Source organism: Lissotriton vulgaris, chromosome 12 (assembly GCF_964263255.1).
Source record: "Lissotriton vulgaris chromosome 12, aLisVul1.2, whole genome shotgun sequence".
NCBI lineage: Eukaryota > Metazoa > Chordata > Amphibia > Caudata > Salamandridae > Lissotriton > Lissotriton vulgaris.
This window is the reverse complement of record NC_141700.1, coordinates 33558596-33577972: the sequence shown is the minus strand read 5'-3', so window position 1 is coordinate 33577972 and position 19377 is coordinate 33558596. Positions and strand designations below refer to the sequence as shown.

The window sequence follows — 19377 nt, the reverse complement described above, 5'->3', positions numbered from 1 at the left end:
TAGCGTGGCTGATAACGGCTATTTAGCCAGAAACCGTTCCCAGGATGCTTGTTTCCGGTCCAGGGAAGACATGACTTGGCAGTTCGGGCTGGACTGTTCCCATGAGGCACAGGGTCACACTGATTTGCATATGGCCATGTCTGAACTGGGGTGGCAGAGTGAGCTAAAGAATGATGATGGATTGAACCCAGATCAGTTGACTGGGGGTGAGTGCTTGAAATGTTCAACACTCCGTCCATCATCCCCTTTGGTTTTGCATCATCTAAGTGTTGGCAGTGTCACCACTTTTCTCCGCCTTAGTCGTAAAGCCTTTGGCAGTGTGAATAAGGAGGAATTCAATCTTGATGCTATATAAATGGAAAGGAGTAGGCAATGGAAAAAAAATCTCTTTATGTAGCTTACATGTTGATTTATTTCAGCAATTCACATGTGTCAGACTGGAGTGCCATACACATAAAAGAAAAAGGAAAACATGGGAGCCAGGTGTCAAATTTGAAGAAATCAGTGCTTTGTCTGGTTAAAAGTCACCAAAGAGCACTAAAGATGGTCTTACGTCCATGGAGTTTCCAACCAGTGATTACTATGTGAAATCATAAATCAGTGAAGTTGCTATCAAGTGATGTGGTGAATAGATTTTTCCTAAAGTGTTCAATAACAAACTAGAGGGCACAAAAAGAATAGGGTTGATGGGGCCAGTAGGTAGATTAAACCTTCAGCTCCATATGTTCCAGATTTTGGTCTGACAATAGTTTGCACAGGAGTACAGATTTGAGAACAAACCTGTCAGCGTCTTACACATTCATATTCAAGTGTAAGGTGTTACAGAGGCTTTTCTGACTCTAAATGGGACTGGATGTATCAAACAAGAAAAACATGGACCCCGGAGATAGATGGAACTTTCTTTAACATTCTCCTGTTCATTTGATTTGCAGGCAGTCTCTTGGACTTTGCCCCCTATATTCTGCTGCACTACATGTTAAGTCGATACCCTGTTTTTTTCGAACAATTCCAAAAACAATAGAAATTGCAATTGTTAATCCATTTAATTAACTCCTGTGTAAGACTTTCCTAAGGTACAACTGAAAGGGGGCTGGGATGTAAGAGATAGTACAAGTGGCTTACCAGGGTACTGTATATCCCATTTCGTTCTTCTCAAGCCTTGTGTTCTCTGGGAGGGGATGTCTTCCTTTGACAGTACAGCCTTGTCTTGCACGGAGAGAGGTGTGGCTGCCACTTGCATACTCGATTTCTCCTCAGCCTTCAGAATTTCAGCTGACCCACGTTTCTTCTCAGAAGAATTACTGGCCCGGTCTTCAATGCGGCTCACCTGATGGTGTCTGGACTCTGGGCGACTACTGAAAGCTTCATTTTTATTGTTTGCTGGGCTGACAGCTTGCCAACTGTCTAAATGCACTGGAGAAGGATTATCTTTTTTGTAATCTCTAACTCTCGTCAATGAGTGACTGTCAGAACTATGTCCTTTACTCCTGGTAGGATAGACAGATGATCCATGGTCAGCACTCCTGTACGGAGAGGGGTCTTTTTTCGAGTGGAAGCTGGATGACACAGAGCCGCTTTTGTAAGTGGGTTGCCCTGGCGAGATAGCATCTTTACTGGAGCCCAAGCTAGATGGTGAAGTTTTAATGTTGACAGCTTCTTTGCATCTCTCAGCTGGGCTTACTGAAGTATAGTCTCCTTCTTTAAAACCTGAGCCCTTAAGCACTAAAGCGTTTTCATAGACTTGCTCTTTATTAGCTGGAACACCAGGTTTGCAACTCTGGGGGTGTGGCTCTGATGGACCTGTTGGTAAAATACAAACACAGAACATTCTTAGTAGGAAGGAAGCTATACAAAAAAGCTCAACTACCCTACCACAGAGTGAAAGACTCCATGGATTCTCGTAAAACCGCCTGCCGTACATTTAAAACTCATTTTAGGGCAAGGACATGAAACAGAGGTTGACAAGGTAAGACAGCTTGGACATATGTAATAACTTTCTTGAGCAGTAAGCAGAACTGGACATGGGGAATCAAATAACTGGCATGAAGCTCTAACTCCCGAAACAGTCACCATTTTATTATGACTTCTTCGCATGAGAAATGCATGGAAATTGCAAGAATCAGCATAAATATATTTACTAGTTAAACTAAAGCTAAGCTTTTCACATGTTCCCAAATAGAAGTGCATTTTCTTATGAAAGAGTAATTGGAAGTTCTGCTCAGCGGGAAGTTACCATTCTTCTAAACGCCGCCTTGGCCGTGCCGGTCTTTCTTAGTATTATTACTCCCAAACAGGTGCGCTCTCCTGAATTCAGCAGCTGCCAACTTCTGAAAAATTGGCAACCTCTGGTTTGTGAGTGCAAAACCACTAACCTGATTTGCCCGGATGGGGTGGAGCAGTATTCGCTATGTCAGTAGGCCTGATTGGCGGTCCCCTGTACTTCCCAACAAGGTCAAGCATCAAATCCTTGAAAACATCGTAAGGAATGAAGTCCATTTTTCACCTAAAGCAAGAAACATATGAAGTTGTTTTTTTAAAGTTATGTTACTAATATTTATGAAATAGGAGTCTTGTTTACTTATCTATTATCGTATAAATTTTTTTAAACCTTCAAAGGAGAAAGCGGCAGCCACACGCTCTCATCTACAGCCGAACTGGTAGCCAATGTTCAGCACAATACTGCGATGATCTAGGCAGAAACCAGCTTCAGAAAAACTGGTCATTTCTATGTGGGGAAATAATTTGAAGTCAAAAGCTTCAGAAAAAATATGGGTTCCAATGTCTGTATCAAACAGAAAACACAAAATAAGAACAGTTAGATCATTTTGTTGGTACGAAGTGAGATGCCTTTGCAGGGGAATGGGTAAAAGGCATTACCTTGTCAACGCAACCACTCTTGAAACTCTAGATTTGTATGCGTAGAGAGGCTCCTTGTGGATAGCTGGACAAAGGACTGCTCTCAGAACAGCTTATTCAGCCAAGAAAAGAGGCAGACCATCCACTGAGGGCACATTTGATAGTGCTTTTTGTTCAATTTATAAAGCAATGAAACAATGCAGCATCAAAGCTTTATTGGCGGAGAAGCAATGATATTCTGAACTATAGTGGATGTGTTATAAAATCTATCTCAGAAAGACGGCAAGTTCGGTTTTTAAATTATGCATGCACAGAAACGCATTCTACAAAAAGACATGCATACAGAGTGCACACAGAGCTATTCATAAATTCCAACAAATGTACAGACAATCATACAAGAATTAACACATTCAGACAGGCAACAAGAATACATGTACATTGCATTCAGACAAACAATACATTAATACATGCTTGAATCAACACGTCCAGACATACAATGCATTGAGCACTCATGCTAGAAAGTAAAAATACATATAAGAATCAACCAAAATAGTACAGAGCAATCACACAGGCATACAAGCACAGATGCATGCAGGCAGACAGACAATAATAAAGGCATTAAGACAGGCATACAACCACCTATACAGGTGAACAGATATTCAAGAATCGTCGCATTCACGTGTACGCATGGACATGTGCAATGGTTTAGACAGGCAAAGAAGCACCCATGTACATAAACAGATAAGACATACAAAAATCCCTGCATTTAGACGAACAACGAATTCAGACACGCATAGAGAGCCCATACACACAGAAGACATACATGAATCGGTGCGTTCAGGCAAACACTCAGACAGAGGAGGGCACCAGAGAGCCCGCGGCAAGATGGCCGCACTTTAGTGTAGCTCTGCAGGATGGGAACATTTATCCGCTCATAATCCTGAATTTTGGAGACAATCTGTCCTCGATACAGGGGTGTGCTGGACAACGCACTGCCTCTAATTTTGGCCAAACCGCGAGATATCAGTCTGGGCAATGCTCTGCGGTGGACGGAGGAGGGCTGGACAAGCGCTGCCGGCAAAGTCCAAAGCGGGCGGCAGCTTGAACTGCGGAACGGCTGAGGACTGAGCCAGGCCGAAGCAGCAAATCTGGTTAAGGAGAATAGGCCGTGGTGTCTGGGCTGACTGCACTCAATTAGACGACTGGTGGCTGTGGAGCCCCTTGAGAGCGGACCTGCGGCTGCGCGGGGTGATCTGACCACTAGTACCGGAGTGAGTGCCGGCCGAGTTGTGCCGGTAGTGCTATGATAGGGACCCAGGCCCTGTTAACCGGAGCTGCAGGTGAGCAGAGTAATCAAAAATGTGAGGGTTTCTGGTCGCCTTGTCCTAGGGAAGCCTCAGTGGGCACGAGGGAGGACGTGAGGTGCGGCTTCCGAGAGGAAAGTGAATGCGATGATGGGGAACGCACAGCAGCGGGGCCTTTCGAGGGGCGGGCAGGTGCCCACGGGAGGCTGTGGACGGCCCAGCGGCTCGCTATTGTTCACCTACTGCGGCGACTGACATTAATTGATGAAACAATCGTGGGACCGACTGAGAAACGGCTGAACCGCCCCTAATTCTACTCGAAACCACAACTCGTACACACCGCGGAAACTCCTGGGGCATAGTTGGAGTTGGGCCTAGGAGTGTTACCTACAAAGGTGGGGAGAGATAGCACCAAAGGAGGACACCAATGCTGCCCGGTGGGTCATGTGCAAACCTGTTTGGAAACGACTGTGCCACCCCATGGGATATCCCAGGGAAAGTTGAAAGACAACAACCTAGGCAACTGATATTTAGAACAGAATAAAATTAACAAGCATTTACAATGCAATGGTTTCGCCTTTGGAAAAGTTCGAGCTATTGGCATTGCTCATGACTTTTTTTTTTTACTTTAAATAAATGGCATTGTTGCTACAAAAAAAACTAACAAGGGATGGTCCTTTGTCCGTTTGTATGAACATCTCTTTCTGTCTGATGATATACTGAGTGCTATAGGGCCTGTGTTTTGCAGTGTCTTGTCCTTTCTTTGTGGTTTGCAATGGCTTGGGGTGAGTGGTCCTTTCTTTGTGTTACCCCTACCGCTAATTGGGTGGTCTTAGGTTCCATAGTTTGATAAAATCATAAAATGGTGGGGCTTGTGCTGTATATCGATGTTTGACCGTCTAGGTCCCTTTTATGATCCCCTTCCTCAGTCTATCCCGGAGCGCTGCTCTGGGTGCCCCTCCACCGCCAGCTCATGAGTGAAGATCATATCAATGAACAAATGTTAAAGAGCAGCGCGAAAGTTGAATAAACCGAGTGCTACACCACATCGGTTATTCAGCGTGTTGACCTCCTCGTGCAAGCGGGGGCACAGCAGACCTATAATTGCAGCTCAGAAGTATGTGTGGGGCCAGGGAATGGAAGGGGTCGCTAGAGCAGTGTCATTCGTGACAGTAGCCCGCACTGATGTTGCATGCAGCTGGGTCCTCGGCGACTGTCGGGACTGCTCCTGTGTTACGATCCTCTGTGCGGGGGGGGTCATCCGGGTGCTCCAGCGTGCGGGGTCAAAGAGACTCTGGACCCTCCGAATCCGCCGTCTCAGTCCTCGTTGCCGAGGGGGCTCGCCCTGGTGCTCCGGGTGTCGGTGTTAGGCACTCGTTGTTTGGACGCTCCAGCACAACTGGGTCCACCTCGGATCAAGATCCTGTCTTCCTGTGTTCCTGATTTGGCTTCTTCGGGGATCTGCGAAATCCACTCTGCTAGTATGAGCCTGTACTATGCGGTAATCTAAGGCAATGGGTGAGTCGGTCGAACGGTGGGTCTCTGACGTTAAATATAGCACAGAAAAGCATGCCGATGCGGGTACCGTAGGTGCAGTACTTCAAGGTGGCTGGTGACTAAAGTGTGAAGACTTCAGTCTCCTGCAACAGTATTTTTATCGGGAAAGACACGGAAGCGGGAGGGGGGGGCGGGAAAGACACGGAAGCGGGAGGGGGCGGCGGGAAAGACACGGAAGCCGGGAGGGGGGAATTGCAGCTCAGTAGTATGTGTGGGGCCAGGGAATGGAAGGGGTCGCTAGAACAGTGTCATTCGTGACGGTAGCCCGCACTGATGTTGCATGCAGCTGGGTCCTCGGCGACGGTCGGGACTGCTCCTGTGTTACGATCCTCTGTGCGGGGGGGGTCACCCGGGTGCTTTGGGGAACGGATGCGCGGGCAGTGGATTAAAGTGACCCTCATCCTCGTGCCAAGCAGCCGTGGCTGGCATCTCGGGCAGGGTGGGCACGGGGGCTTCTGTGCGGCCCGTGCAGTGAGCACCACACAGTGGGGTTTTCTTTAATGGGTTTATTTGTTGTTTTCATCAAGAGCGGCGCCTCGGTGCTCTTGTGACACCGGATACACAGGGGTGAAAGATTTTCACCTCTGCTGGAGACCCTTGTGAGCTGGGACTGCAGCGCCCTCTAGAGTCCTGGCACAGATGGCAGCTGTGTGCAGGGAGGGTGCGGGTCAGGGCGTCGAGGCGCCCTCTCTCTGCTCGGCAGGTTGGCACCCCGGGGCGCGCCGCCGGACTCTAACTGACCAATATGAAACTCAGAGCGGGCTCCACTGGACACTGGTTTCTAGGAGCTACATCGTCCTATGGCCTCTGGCTGGACAGTGCGAGCGTCCCCCGGACCCTTCCTCGGGGTAAAGTGTTCAACGGAGGACAACAGTTTGTACCCCCTCCCGCCAAAAAATCCACCCCAGACGACGCTGGTTAGACACTGAAGAAGCGTCAACTTCGGACCCCACCCCTCACCCCCCACTCGCTGTGACCCCCTCCCAGCCGCGGGTCGCTGCCAATCACCAGCATCGGGCACTCTTATGTCGCTCTGTTTGATGACGGGTTTAGCAGCTACTGTGACATTATTCACCAGACGCCCCCTTTATTATAAGGACAATATGTCGAGGCCTGCGCCCCCTCCCACCCCACCCACACCGGCTCGTTTCTGCAGGGGGGCTGCACCCACTGGCCGAAGATGGCGAGGTGTATTTGCCATGCTGATGGCTGGCAGAGACTGGCACATTCCGCAGGCCTGGCACCCGGAGCGGACTCTCCCGGGAGGCCAGGCCTGTCCACGAGACCTAGTTTCGGGTGTGGCTACCACTGGTGCGGCAGGTGCAGTGCACCGGGGCACAGAGCCCTGAGGGGCCCCTTGAACCGCGATAGTTGCCATATTTCACTGGTCCAACAGAGGCCACAGGGCTCACTTTCCTTGCTTGCACTGAGGCCCTCGCTTCCTTGCTTTGCCACTGTCTGGTTCTTGTATGTGCAGTGTCCACACACATGGAGGTATCATGCTACACGCGAGAGGGCCTGTACGACCTGCTGCCGCCCTTCCGCCTTGCCAGGGTGAGCTGGCATATGAGCATGCGCACTACAGAAGGGGTGCCAGCTGCTTGTGCAGAGGTGCAGCCGCCCGTGCCAGCCTAGCACATCACGAGAGGCGCGAGATCAGAAGGGGTGGGGGATGTGCCAGCGGGATTGTGTGTTTAGTATGGGCGTCCACGTTTGTATGTGTCTGAACACTTTTTAGTCTGTGTGTGCAAGGAGCGTGTATGTTTTTGTGCCTGTATGTATGTTTGTTTGTACGCATGTGTCTGTGTGCACACTTTCTTTTGTGTGTCTGTGAGCACGTGTTTGTGTTCTTGTGTGGGGGAGCAGGTGTGTGTATTGCCCCCACACTCCAAGTAGCACAATATTGCTTACACCCGCACACTGAGGCTAGAAGTTGTGAGTGTTTCTACCTCCGCCATCTTCTCCTCACGCCCTAGCGCTTCGTCTGAAGGGAGAGCTCAGGCAGCGCTGCCTGCCACCTGTGAACCAATATTCAGCCTTAAAAGTCTCCTGTCTGCAGATGAAATATTAAATACCCGAGCTGTGTGTCATGGCGCTTTTATTCCTACCTGGCTTGATGTGCGAGCAGGGCCTGTTAGTGCCACATGGACAGGCCGAGGGAAAGACACGGAAGCGGGAAAGACACAGAAGCGGGAGGGGGGGGAGGGGCTGCGGGAAAGACCACCCGCACACTGAGGCTAGAAGTTGTGAGTGTTTCTACCTCCGCCATCTTCTCCTCACGCCCTAGCGCTTCGTCTGAAGGGAGCGCTCAGGCAGCGCTGCCTGCCGCCTGTGAACCAATATTCAGCCTTAAAAGTCTCCTGTCTGCAGATGAAATATTAAATACCCGAGCTGTGTGTCATGGCGCTTTTATTCCTACCTGGCTTGATGTGCGAGCAGGGCCTGTTAGTGCCACATGGACAGGCCGAGGGAAAGACACGGAAGCGGGAGGGGGGGGGGGGGCTGCGGGAAAGACACGGAAGCGGGAGGGGGGGCTGCGGGAAAGACACGGAAGCGGGGCAGGGAGGGGGGGGGGGTTGGGGGATCCCAGCGAAGCATTGTCAAAACCAACAGTCCCCCTGTGGGCGCGTTTTTTTTTTTGAAGGACGGCCTTTCACCTGGTGTCTCTCTCCCCGGGACTCTCACTAGGGCATCGGCAGTCGCAGCCAGGTAGGCGCTATCGGAAGACTCAGTTTGCGCTATGGAGAGTTATTTTATTTTTTCCGGTCCAGGCCATGCTGGGGCACAATGTGAAGTTCAGTGTGCTGACAAGGGGTGAAGAGGCTACGGTGGCCAGCCGTTCCTGATTGATGCTTTCCGCCCCTTGCAGGACACCGCTTCTCTCTCTGGGCTGCCGGGGGAGGGGGGGACTCGAGCTGGCGCTGCCGTCCGCTTGCTCCGTTGTATGGAGCAGAGTTCCTTCTCTTTTCTGCGGGTGGGGTCCGAAAGTACACTGCACCTGAGGCAGTCCCCAAAGTCTGCTCCTCTCCTTCGTTGCTCTCCCCACCCGCCACAGTCTTTCATTACACGCGCTGCGCGAGGCGGGGAGGGGCGGCGTTATACTGCGGGTGGGCTTCGCTTGCTCTCTTGGGTGTCCAGAAGCTTCCCCTCAGGCTGCGGGGAGCTCCTTTTGAAGTTCACCCCACCACTGCAGCCTCACGTCAGATTAGGACACTACAGCGACGACCTGCGGAGCCACGCAACACCCGAGCAACACAGCACTCACCGTGGGCGGAGGCGCGGGGCTGCAGCTGTCCTACTCGGCAACACCTGCCCGGCAACGTCCTCCGCTTCTTCCGGGGCTCCCTCCAGGCAGGCCACGGGAGCCCCGCGTGGGCCGCCATACTTCTTGTGGGCCGCGTCTTCCTTCTTCCCCTGGGCGGCGGGGGGCGGGCACTTCCGGCCGGCCGCGCTAGGATTGGCCGGCCGGCCGGCTGAAGAAAACTCGGAGAAAACCTCGGAGAGGACGAGGGGGGCGGGCGGGAGAGGACGAGGGGGGCGGGAGAGGACGAGGGGGGCGGGAAAGGACACGGACGTCGGGAGGGAGGAGGGAAACGTGGGGACGGCGGGAGGAGGGAGGACAGCAGCAAGCACGGCCGGCCGGACCAGACACGGGGGCGTTCCCGGCGTCGCGTGACGTCGGCAAAAGCCAAAGAATCTCGGGAACGCCCCCGTGTCTGGTCCGGCATTGACGGACGCCTCTCTGTTCCAATGGCTAGCCTCCATTTATGGAGCTAGCCAATGAAGCAGAGAGGCGGGTTAAAGTCACCCATACTAGAAACTACAGATTTCGCTGGAGGAGGAGCCTAACGGCTCCGCCCCCCAGCGAAACCTAAAAAAGGACAATCAGCTACAGCTGGCTACAAAACTTAGTATTTTATTAAGTGGTTAAAAATAGAAAAATCAATGACATAGCACAATAACACAATTAAAATCCTACAACACACATTATCAATGTAAAATACATTTTAAAAAACTTTACTCAGACACAGGTAAAAAATATCTATAGTAGATAGGTGGCACAATGAATCTCTACGCACGTTTCGGCGGCCAGCGCCTTCTTCCGGAGCAGCCACGCAATTTCTATAAAGTAAAAGTATATACAAAGTACATAATTACATATTGAAAATATAACACATTTATACAAATTAAAATTCTAACATTACGAACTTTAACTTTTGTAGCCAGTTAGTACCTTTTATAATTACACAGATTACAAGAACTCCAGATCAAATTATTTATTCTTATCATTTTCATTTCCTTGCAGTGTTAGGCCATTGTTCCGGGGGGCTTTGGAAAAAGAGGTCTAAGAGCGGGTAAGAAAACTCACTAATGATGAGTGAATCTATAGCAGCCACAAGGTTCTAACTAGGCTAGCTATTTATAATATTTAGGAAAGGAAGGGGTACACAGAGTAAGGGGCGTGGGGAGTGTAGGCCCATTACTTTCATTGGTACGAACAACTCAAACTCTTTTGCATAGGATTTTTATATGATTCGACCTGTATACATTTTTTGTCCCTTCTTATCATCAAGTAAGATTCTATTATTATTGAGCTTATAGATGCTATCTAGATCGGCATTCTTCTATTATTTTACTTCGTATGTAGCCAATACTTACGAGTAGCAGTTATCGTGAAACTATTAAGGTATAGTTTCTGTTTCTTGTTTAATCTCTCTTGATCAGAATGTTACAGGAGCTTAAAGAGGAGAGATGGTACGCATTATTGACTTTGTATTGCAGAGTCTATCGGTTATCGTCTCCCTGTTAGGTTTTAAGGAAAAAAAACAAGTCTTTAAAAGTTTTTACCTGATTAAGTAAAGGTTATTGATTTAATTCCCGCCAACCGGAGCCTTTAGTAGAGGGTGTTGTTGGATAATATAGACTCAATAGGTGAATTCTTCCAATATATGTCACGATATCTGTTTTAAAAGATATATAAACAAAGATGTCTATGTTTGTATTATTCCTGCAATAATTTTGACTAGATAGGATTCTAAGCTGGAGACTCCCCATAGAGTATCACAACATAACTTTAATATTTCTGTTTCTATCTATGATCTGTTCTTACCTATTGGCCTTTAGAGGTAGGAGTTGCCTTTTTGGGACGGCTGTACAATGTGTTGAACCAAGGTTACGATCTGTGGTTACGATCTGATTGAGGTTTGCAGCTTTAAATAACTTCCTATCTGTCAGAATAGAGGATTTAAAGGGTCAGGTATACATGTTTTTCCTCCTTTTGCTTCTATATAGAGTTCGCTAAACAGGGGCGAATTTGCCAATTTTGCCAATAATCTTACCAAAAATAGAGAAGCCTTGTTTTCCAAAGTTATAGATAGTGAATCCGGGTTCTTGGATTTTGTACACGAAGCAATTATGTTAAAAGATCTCCCTGCCTGTGGGCAATGATAAAAATACATATGTCAAGTTCCATTCTGTAAAGATCTAGCTACAAGTTCTCAAGAAGAGCAAGTTGTTTCGTTTCTAGTCTTACCCGAAGATGATCAGCAGGGCTCTGTATGTCCGGCGGCGGGTTACCCAGAATGACGATACGAACGCGGGAAATGGTAATTGATTGCATGTTCGTGAAGTCGCGTTTATATATTGTTGATAATTGGTATAAAGTGTTTACACCTGTTTTAATTTTCAGTTTGGGTAATGAGAGTTAAGGTAGGATTGCCATTCAAAAACATTAAGAGTGGAAGAAGTACTTCAAAGTAAACAAGTAATGGTAAAGTTGCCGTGCAAGTACCAGTGATTAGAGAAGGGACTCCGATATGGTTCTCATTGTGGGTGGTTGCAAGAGAAAAAAGACTATCGTTTGGTAGTTTTTTTTGGTAGTTTTGTTCTTTATACTGCTTACCATAGAGGGCAAGGGAATACATTCTTTTTGTGAATTGGATTATTAGATCGATAGCGGCCACTTATTGTATAAAGGTAAGGGAGATGCTTGCTATCTCTTATCAGAATTATAACGGTCTCAATATATTTGTCATTGTCTGTAATTGACAATCGCCCTCTGATGTGAGATATGTCCGAATTCCAGTAGCAGAGTAATATATCACCTACTGAATTGGAAATATATCATTATTATTATTAATTGGGTTATTGATTTGATAACCGCCAACTCAATAAGTAAAAAATATGTTTATTCTTCGATATGGGTCTTAAGTTGTAACTATATCATTGTAGGTGGTTATAGAGAGAAAAGACTATTATTCTGTAGTTTTTGTATTTTTTGTTCTATTATAGCACCTATCCTAAAGGACAAGTGGTTATATTCTTTATGTGAATCGAATTATTAAATTAGATTGTTGGCGGCCCCTATTATATGAGAGTAAGAAAGATACTTGTTTTTTCTTACAAAAGTACTAGCGAACTCAATATATTTATAAATGTTTGTAGTTGATACTTGCGCTATGGTGTGGAACATTTCAGGATTCAATGCGCCTGGCAATATATCACCTACGGGAATAGAAGTATCTTATTCCGAATTGAATTATTGATTTGTTAACCGCCAGTCTTATAGATAGGGGAGATTTTTATTATTTGTGACTAGAGTCCCAATGGACTGAATATAAACATTAAGCACCACTTATTAAATTTTAATAAAATGGTCATATGGGCAATATTTAAGTGTATATAACACCATATTAATTATCTTGAGATTTTATGCGTGGAGGTATCTGTGAATACATTCATAAGCAAGCCATGATAATATATTAAGTGCATGTATCTTCCATACGTTTGCCACTATCGAGAATATTTTCTAACTATAAGGATTTTCAGCAGATTGCATGTTCCCATGGAATTTCGTTATTCAAGCCTTAGCGAAAGGTATTGAAAACAAAAATCCAAAATACCTCCCTTTTCTTTCGGATAGCTGTTCCTCCTTTGGAGTCCGGAGTATGAATTTTTTCTAAAATTCTCCATTTAAAATCTTCAGCACAAAAATAGAGGGAACCGTAGACAGCCTTTTTTAGGGAACCCGGGGGGGAGGTCAGGGACGCCCCCAAGTTCACTTCCAGGGCCAACCGAGAGGGAACTATCAACCCCAGCACCACCACCAGCAGGAAGAGCCGCAATTTGTTCGCGAGACACGGAGCAGGCAGTACTGGAAACCGGGAATGTGATTCCCATCTTTAATCTAACAAAACTAGAATTAGATGAAATCCTTATAGTTAGAAAATATTCTAGATAGTGGCAAACGTATGGAAGATACATGCACTTAATATATTATCATGGCTTGCTTATGAATGTATTCACAGATACCTCCACGCATAAAATCTCAAGATAATTAATATGGTGTTATATACACTTAAATATTGCCCATATGACCATTTTATTAAAATTTAATAAGTGGTGCTTAATGTTTATATTTAGTCTGTTGGGACTCTAGTCACAAATAATAAAAATCTCCCCTATCTATAAGACTGGCGGTTAACAAATAAATAATTCAATTTGAAATAATAAGATACTTCTATTCCCGTAGGTGATATTTTGCCACGCGCATTGAATCCTGAAATGTTCCACACCATAGCGCAAGTATCAACTACAAACATTTATAAATATATTGAGTTCGCTAGTACTTTTGTAAGAAAAAACAAGTATCTTTCTTACTCTCATATAATAGGGGCCGCCAACAATCTAATTTAATAATTCGATTCACATAAAGAATATAACCACTTGTCCTTTAGGATAGGTGCTACAATAGAACAAAAAATACAAAAACTACAGAATAATAGTCTTTTCTCTCTATAACCACCTACAATGATATAGTTACAACTTAAGACCCATATCGAAGAATAAACATATTTTTTAATTATTGAGTTGGCGATTATCAAATCAATAACCCAATTCATAATAATAATGATATATTTCCAATTCAGTAGGTGATATATTACCCTGCTACTGGAATTCGGACATATCTCACATCAGAAGGTGATTGTCAATTACAGACAATAACAAATATATCGAGACCGTTATAATTCTGATAAGAGATAGCAAGCATCTCCCTTACCTTTATACAATAAGTGGCCGCTATCGATCTAATAATCCAATTCACAAAAAGAATGTATTCCCTTGCCCTCTATGGTAGGCAGTATAAAGAACAAAACTACCAAAAAAAACTACCAAACGATAGTCTTTTTTCTCTTGTAACCACCCACAATGAGAACCATATCGGAGTCCCTTCTCTAATCACTGGTACTTGCACGGCAACTTTACCATTACTTGTTTACTTTGAAGTCCTTCTTCCACTTTTAATGTTTTTGAATGGCAATCCTACCTTAACTCTCATTACCCAAACTGAAAATTAAAACAGGTGTAAACACTTTATACCAATTATCAACAATATATAAACGCGACTTCACGAACATTCAATCAATTACCATTTCCCGCATTCGTATCGTCATTCTGGGTAACGCCGGACATACAGAGCCCTGCCGATCATCTTCGGGTAAGACTAAAAACAAAACAACTTGCTCTTCTTGAGAACTTGTAGCTAGATCTTTACAGAATGGAACTTGACATATATCTTTTTATCATGGCCCACAGGCAGGGAGATCTTTTAACATAATTGCTTCGTGTACAAAATCCAAGAACCCGGATACACTATCTATAACTTTGGAAAACAAGGCTTCTCTATTTTTGGTAAGATTATTGGCAAAATTGGCAATGTCGCCCCTGTTTAGCGAACTCTATACAGAAGCAAAAGGAGGAAAAACATGTATACCTGACCCTTTAAATCCTCTATTCTGACAGATAGGAAGTTATTTAAAGCTGCAAACCTCAATCAGATCGTAACCACAGATCGTAACCTTGGTTCAACACATTTTACAGCCGTCCCAAAAAGGCAACTCCTACCTCTAAAGGCCAATAGGTAAGAACAGATCATAGATAGAAACAGAAAAATTGAAGTTATGTGTGATACTCTATGGGGAGTCTCCAGCTTAGAATCCTATCTAGTCAAAATTATTGCAGGAATTATACAAACATAGACATCTTTGTTTATATATCTTTTAAAACAGATATCGTGACATATATTGGAAGAATTCACCTATTGAGTCTATATTATCCAACAACACCCTCTACTAAAGGCTCTGGTTGGCGGGAATTAAATCAATAACCTTTACTTAATCAGGTAAAAACTTTTAAAGACTTGTTTTTTTCCTTAACACCTAACAGGGAGACGATAACCGATAGACTCTGCAATACAAAGTCAATAATGCGTACCATCTTTCCTCTTTAAGCTCCTGTAACATTCTGATCAAGAGAGATTAAACAAGAAACAGAAACTATACCGTAATAGTTTCACGATAACTGCTACTTGTAAGTATTGGCTACATACGAAGTAAAATAATAGAATAATGCCGATCTAGATAGAATCTATAAGCTCAATAATAATAGAATCTTACTTGATGATAAGAAGGGACAAAAAATGTATACAGGTCGAATCATATAAAAATCCTATACAAAAAAGTTTGAGTTGTTCGTACCAATGAAAGTAATGGGCCTACACTCCCCACGCCCCTTACTCTGTGTACCCCTTCCTTTCCTAAATATTATAAATAGCTAGCCTAGTTAGAACCTTGTGGCTGCTATAGATTCACTCATCATTAGTGAGTTTTCTTACCCGCTCTTAGACCTCTTTTTCCAAAGCCCCCCGGAACAATGGCCTAACACTGCAAGGAAATGAAAATGCTAAGGATAAATAATTTGATCTGGAGTTCTTGTAATCTGTGTAATTATAAAAGGTCCTAACTGGCTACAAAAGTTAAAGTTCGTAATGTTAGAATTTTAATTTGTATAAATGTGTTATATTTTCAATATGTAATTATGTACTTTGTATATACTTTTACTTTATAGAAATTGCGTGGCTGCTCCGGAAGAAGGCGCTGGCCGCCGAAACGCGCGTAGAGATTCATTGTGCCACCTATCTACTATAGATATTTTTTACCTGTGTCTGAGTAAAGTTTTTTTTTAAATGTATTTTACATTGATAATGTGTGTTGTAGGATTTTAATTGTGTTATTGTGCTATGTCATTGATTTTTCTATTTATAACCACTTAATAAAATACTAAGTTTTGTAGCCAGCTGTACCCGATTGTCCTTTTTTAATTTTATTCTGTTCTAAATATCAGTTGCCTAGGTTGTTGTCTTTTAACTATGCTGTTTTCCCCGACCTAGGAAATTTAGTATCTATGTCTTCAGGGGGTCCTTGTTAAATACACGTCAATATCCCAGGGAAAGAGCAATAAAGAAACCTATAGTAATAGTGGCGTATCAGCTTGATATGGAGTGAGCAGGACTAGCCTTAGAAGCGTACATAGCAACAGAAAGAACAGGACAGTAACTCTACTGGCACGACAAAGCTCAGATTTGAGGGACAGGTCCTGTGAAACTGTGTTGGCTGTTAACTGTGTCATATAAAGCTGCGTTGGACATGGGGAAAGAAGACAAAGTTAAGCTGCGTTTAACTTTTGCCACCCGGTGCATTACTAAATATATGTCCGACACCATACCAAACAAGGATGGCGACTCGCAGCCTTCAAGCACAACAACTTTGGAGAACACGCTTCTGGCCATGCAGCAGTCTCTGATCGATAGATGGGAAAAATTGACTCACTCAATATCCGCATGGACCACATGGCAGTTAAACTGTACAAACAAAACATGCATATAACATATGCGGAACAACGCATTTCCATTGCAGAAGAAGAATTGCAGGTAGTATCCTCAAAATATTTCAACGTGGAAAAAGTCTGTGCGTGATACAGGTCAAGAATGAGGTTTTAGAGGGACAGTCCCGCCATAACAATGTAATGATCACAGGAATACCGGAATCTACCAATACAGGCCCGATGGAGCGCTTTGTGGAAGGCATGCTAAAAGATGTATTTGGCACAGAGAACATAACTGCCTTGCTTGTGGTGAATGAATGAATGACCAATGTGTGAAGCAGAAACAATGCCAAAAGGCGTCAAGGCACTGAAGCGGTATCATGGTCGGAGAGATGGAAGTGTTAACCCTCTAAGAAAAATAAAGAGCAAAGAGCCAGGCCTTTAAAGATTTACAGAAGACATGGTATGACTTGAGAAAGGAGATAGTTATCGGGAGGGTGTTCCAGAGTTTAGATGCAGCCACAGCAAAGGCTCTTCTTCCTCCCCATCTTGCCCTTCTAAACCTGGGCACAACCAGATTGCAGCGGTCTAGCAGGGACGTAGCATTGGAAGAGGTGTTTGATTCCTTCTGGACCTGAGTTATGAATAATACATAGGGCCTTAAACAGAATTTGTTTCTCAGAAGGAAGCCAATGCAATTTCCGAAATGCACCCGAATTCAAGTGAAATTTGGGAAGATCTAAAATAAGTCTTGCAGCAGCATTCTGGACCAGTTGCAGCTTATGAATGGATCCCCTGTTAATGTCCAGGTAAAGAGCATTACAGTCATCCAACCGGGACAGAACCAGGACAACAGCTGCTTGTTTTTTGCGAAGACAGTGAGAGAGAAATGGGAAGATCTTCCTTAGGTCCTAATAACCCAGAAACAGGATGAGACTGTTCTATTAACCTGGAGATCAAAAGACAGCATGTTGTCCACTATGAGACCAAGGTTCTTTGCGGAGGCAGCAGGGCAAGGGCGTGATCCAAGCATTTCTGGCCACCAAGCGTGGGCCCATATATTTTGTTGGCTGCCAAAGACCAGAACCTCAATTTTGTCCCCACTGAGTCGAAGGTAGTTGTTTACCATCCAGGAGGCCACAGCCTGAATGCAGCAGTTGAAATTGGCGGCAGAGGCTTCTATATGCTTTGTGATGTAAAATATTATTTGTGTATCATCTGCATAGGATAAGGCCTCCACCCGAAGGATCTAATCACCTTAGACCGTGGAGAAACATATATATAGTAACAGAGTTGGACTCCGAGGGGAGCCCTGCGGAACTCAACAGAAGGTAGGTATGGGATCAGAGCAAAATTGGTGCACCTTTACTTTCAGCGACTTATCTGTCAGGGAGGAGAAAAGGCGCCCCAAGGCAGAGTCTGACACCTCAATTTCCTGAAGACGGGTCAATCAGCCTTTTCAGGGAGATAGTATTGAAGGCCACAGATAAGTCCAACAGTATCAGAAATTAGATATGCCCGGCATCTACTGGATGCATATGTTATTTACTGCAACTATTAAAGCAGTCTCAGAGCCATGGCCACTCTTGAATCCAAATTGGGAGGCATCAAACAAGTGTTGTTGCTCCAAGTAGGTGCTTATTCGGGCATTTAGATGTTACTCCAAGATCTTGGTGGGGAAATGGGCCAATAGTTTTTGTGTTCCAATGGGTCCAGGTTGGTTTTCTGAAGTCGAAGCTTAACAACCGCTGTTTTCCATCCAAGAGGATAACGTCCAGGTGGAGCGAGCCCACACATCTGATGGCCAGGTAAAACCACTACAATCTCCGAGCATTGACAAGACCACATCGGATGAACAAGATGAATAACCTGTAATCGCGCCAAGCAGCAGGGTCCTAGACGACTGCACTGCCAGTACTAGTCACCGTTTTTTGAAGAGTATATTGCCCACCTCAAGTGGCCTGCTGCTAGTAGACCACAACAAAGTGTTAGTCTTCAAGGACACAACATAATCAGATGTTCTGATTTTCGTCTTTTATGTTCAGCTATGCAAGATGACGCAACCAGCTAACGCGTTTAACCCAAACATGGGCTTCTTCAGGGCAAGGAAACATTTTTGGGTCAAAAGGTAATCTGTCATATGTAGTGAAGGAGGCAGCGAGAACTGTTATTTTCTGAATGGAGAAAAGCTGTACTCTCGAGTATGAGAGAGGGATTCTCACTGGGTATCCCCGAGTCCCATAGCAGCTGCAGCGTGTACTTGGAGCCTTGTCCGGAAGCAGTCTTTCAGGCAGTAGGTTTTGAAACCTCTTACTCGAGAGTACAGGTTTTCTCCATTCAGAAAATAACAGTTCTCGCTGCCTCCTTCACTACATATGACGGATTATCTTTTGACCCAAAAAAAATTCCTTGCCCTGAAGAAGCCCATGTTTGGGTGGAACGCGTTGGCTGGTTGAGTCATCTGCATACCTTGCATAGCTGAAAATAAAAGACGAAAATCAAAACATCTGATTATGTTGTGTCATTGCAGACTAACATTTTGTTCTGTTCTATATATGATGCTTCTCATCTAAATGAGCTTAAGTTGAATAACCTCTCAAGGGCATCCACACCCATCTAGTTGAATTAAGCGCTCAGATGACATTGTTACCATGTTTGCTTGAAGACCTAGTACTTCATGTACCCAGTGACTGATCGCAGCATAGAAGCAGATGGCATAGGTTGAACTCAGCAGGTTAATATTATGGATGGACATGTCATATGGGATGTTTACCAGTTCACTGCAGAAGACCCCTATATTTGTGGAGTGCATCGGATCCAGGCGCTAATCTGTGACAAATGCCTGCTTCCATTACGCACAGCTTTACTTTGCCAAGACACTGCAACCCTGGCCACCTCCGGATATCGGGAGGTTAATGGAGCACCTAGAAACCCCCAAGGAGGTGTAACCCAAATACTAATTTGCCATAATAAAATGTTGTTAGGATTGTTTTGTGAA

The 19377-nt window shown here is 44.9% G+C and overlaps 1 protein-coding gene across 2 annotated transcripts in view; it reads right to left on the bottom strand.

The window, feature by feature from the left end:
- The window catches only part of LOC147673146 (uncharacterized), a 175814-nt gene that overhangs the window by 146468 nt on the left and 9969 nt on the right, over nucleotides 1-19377 (bottom strand). Inside the window, exons 2-4 of one of the 2 annotated variants that reach the window (XM_086946899.1) lie at nucleotides 2609-2725; nucleotides 2373-2503; nucleotides 1123-1800 (exon numbers count right to left, since the gene is read on the bottom strand). In XM_086946899.1, coding sequence (XP_086803025.1) covers nucleotides 1123-1800; nucleotides 2373-2496 — 802 coding nt within the window. In that variant the 5' untranslated portion in view covers nucleotides 2497-2503; nucleotides 2609-2725. The remainder of the gene's footprint in view (nucleotides 1-1122; nucleotides 1801-2372; nucleotides 2504-2608; nucleotides 2726-19377) is intronic. The other variant, XM_086946898.1, reaches the window with a different exon arrangement.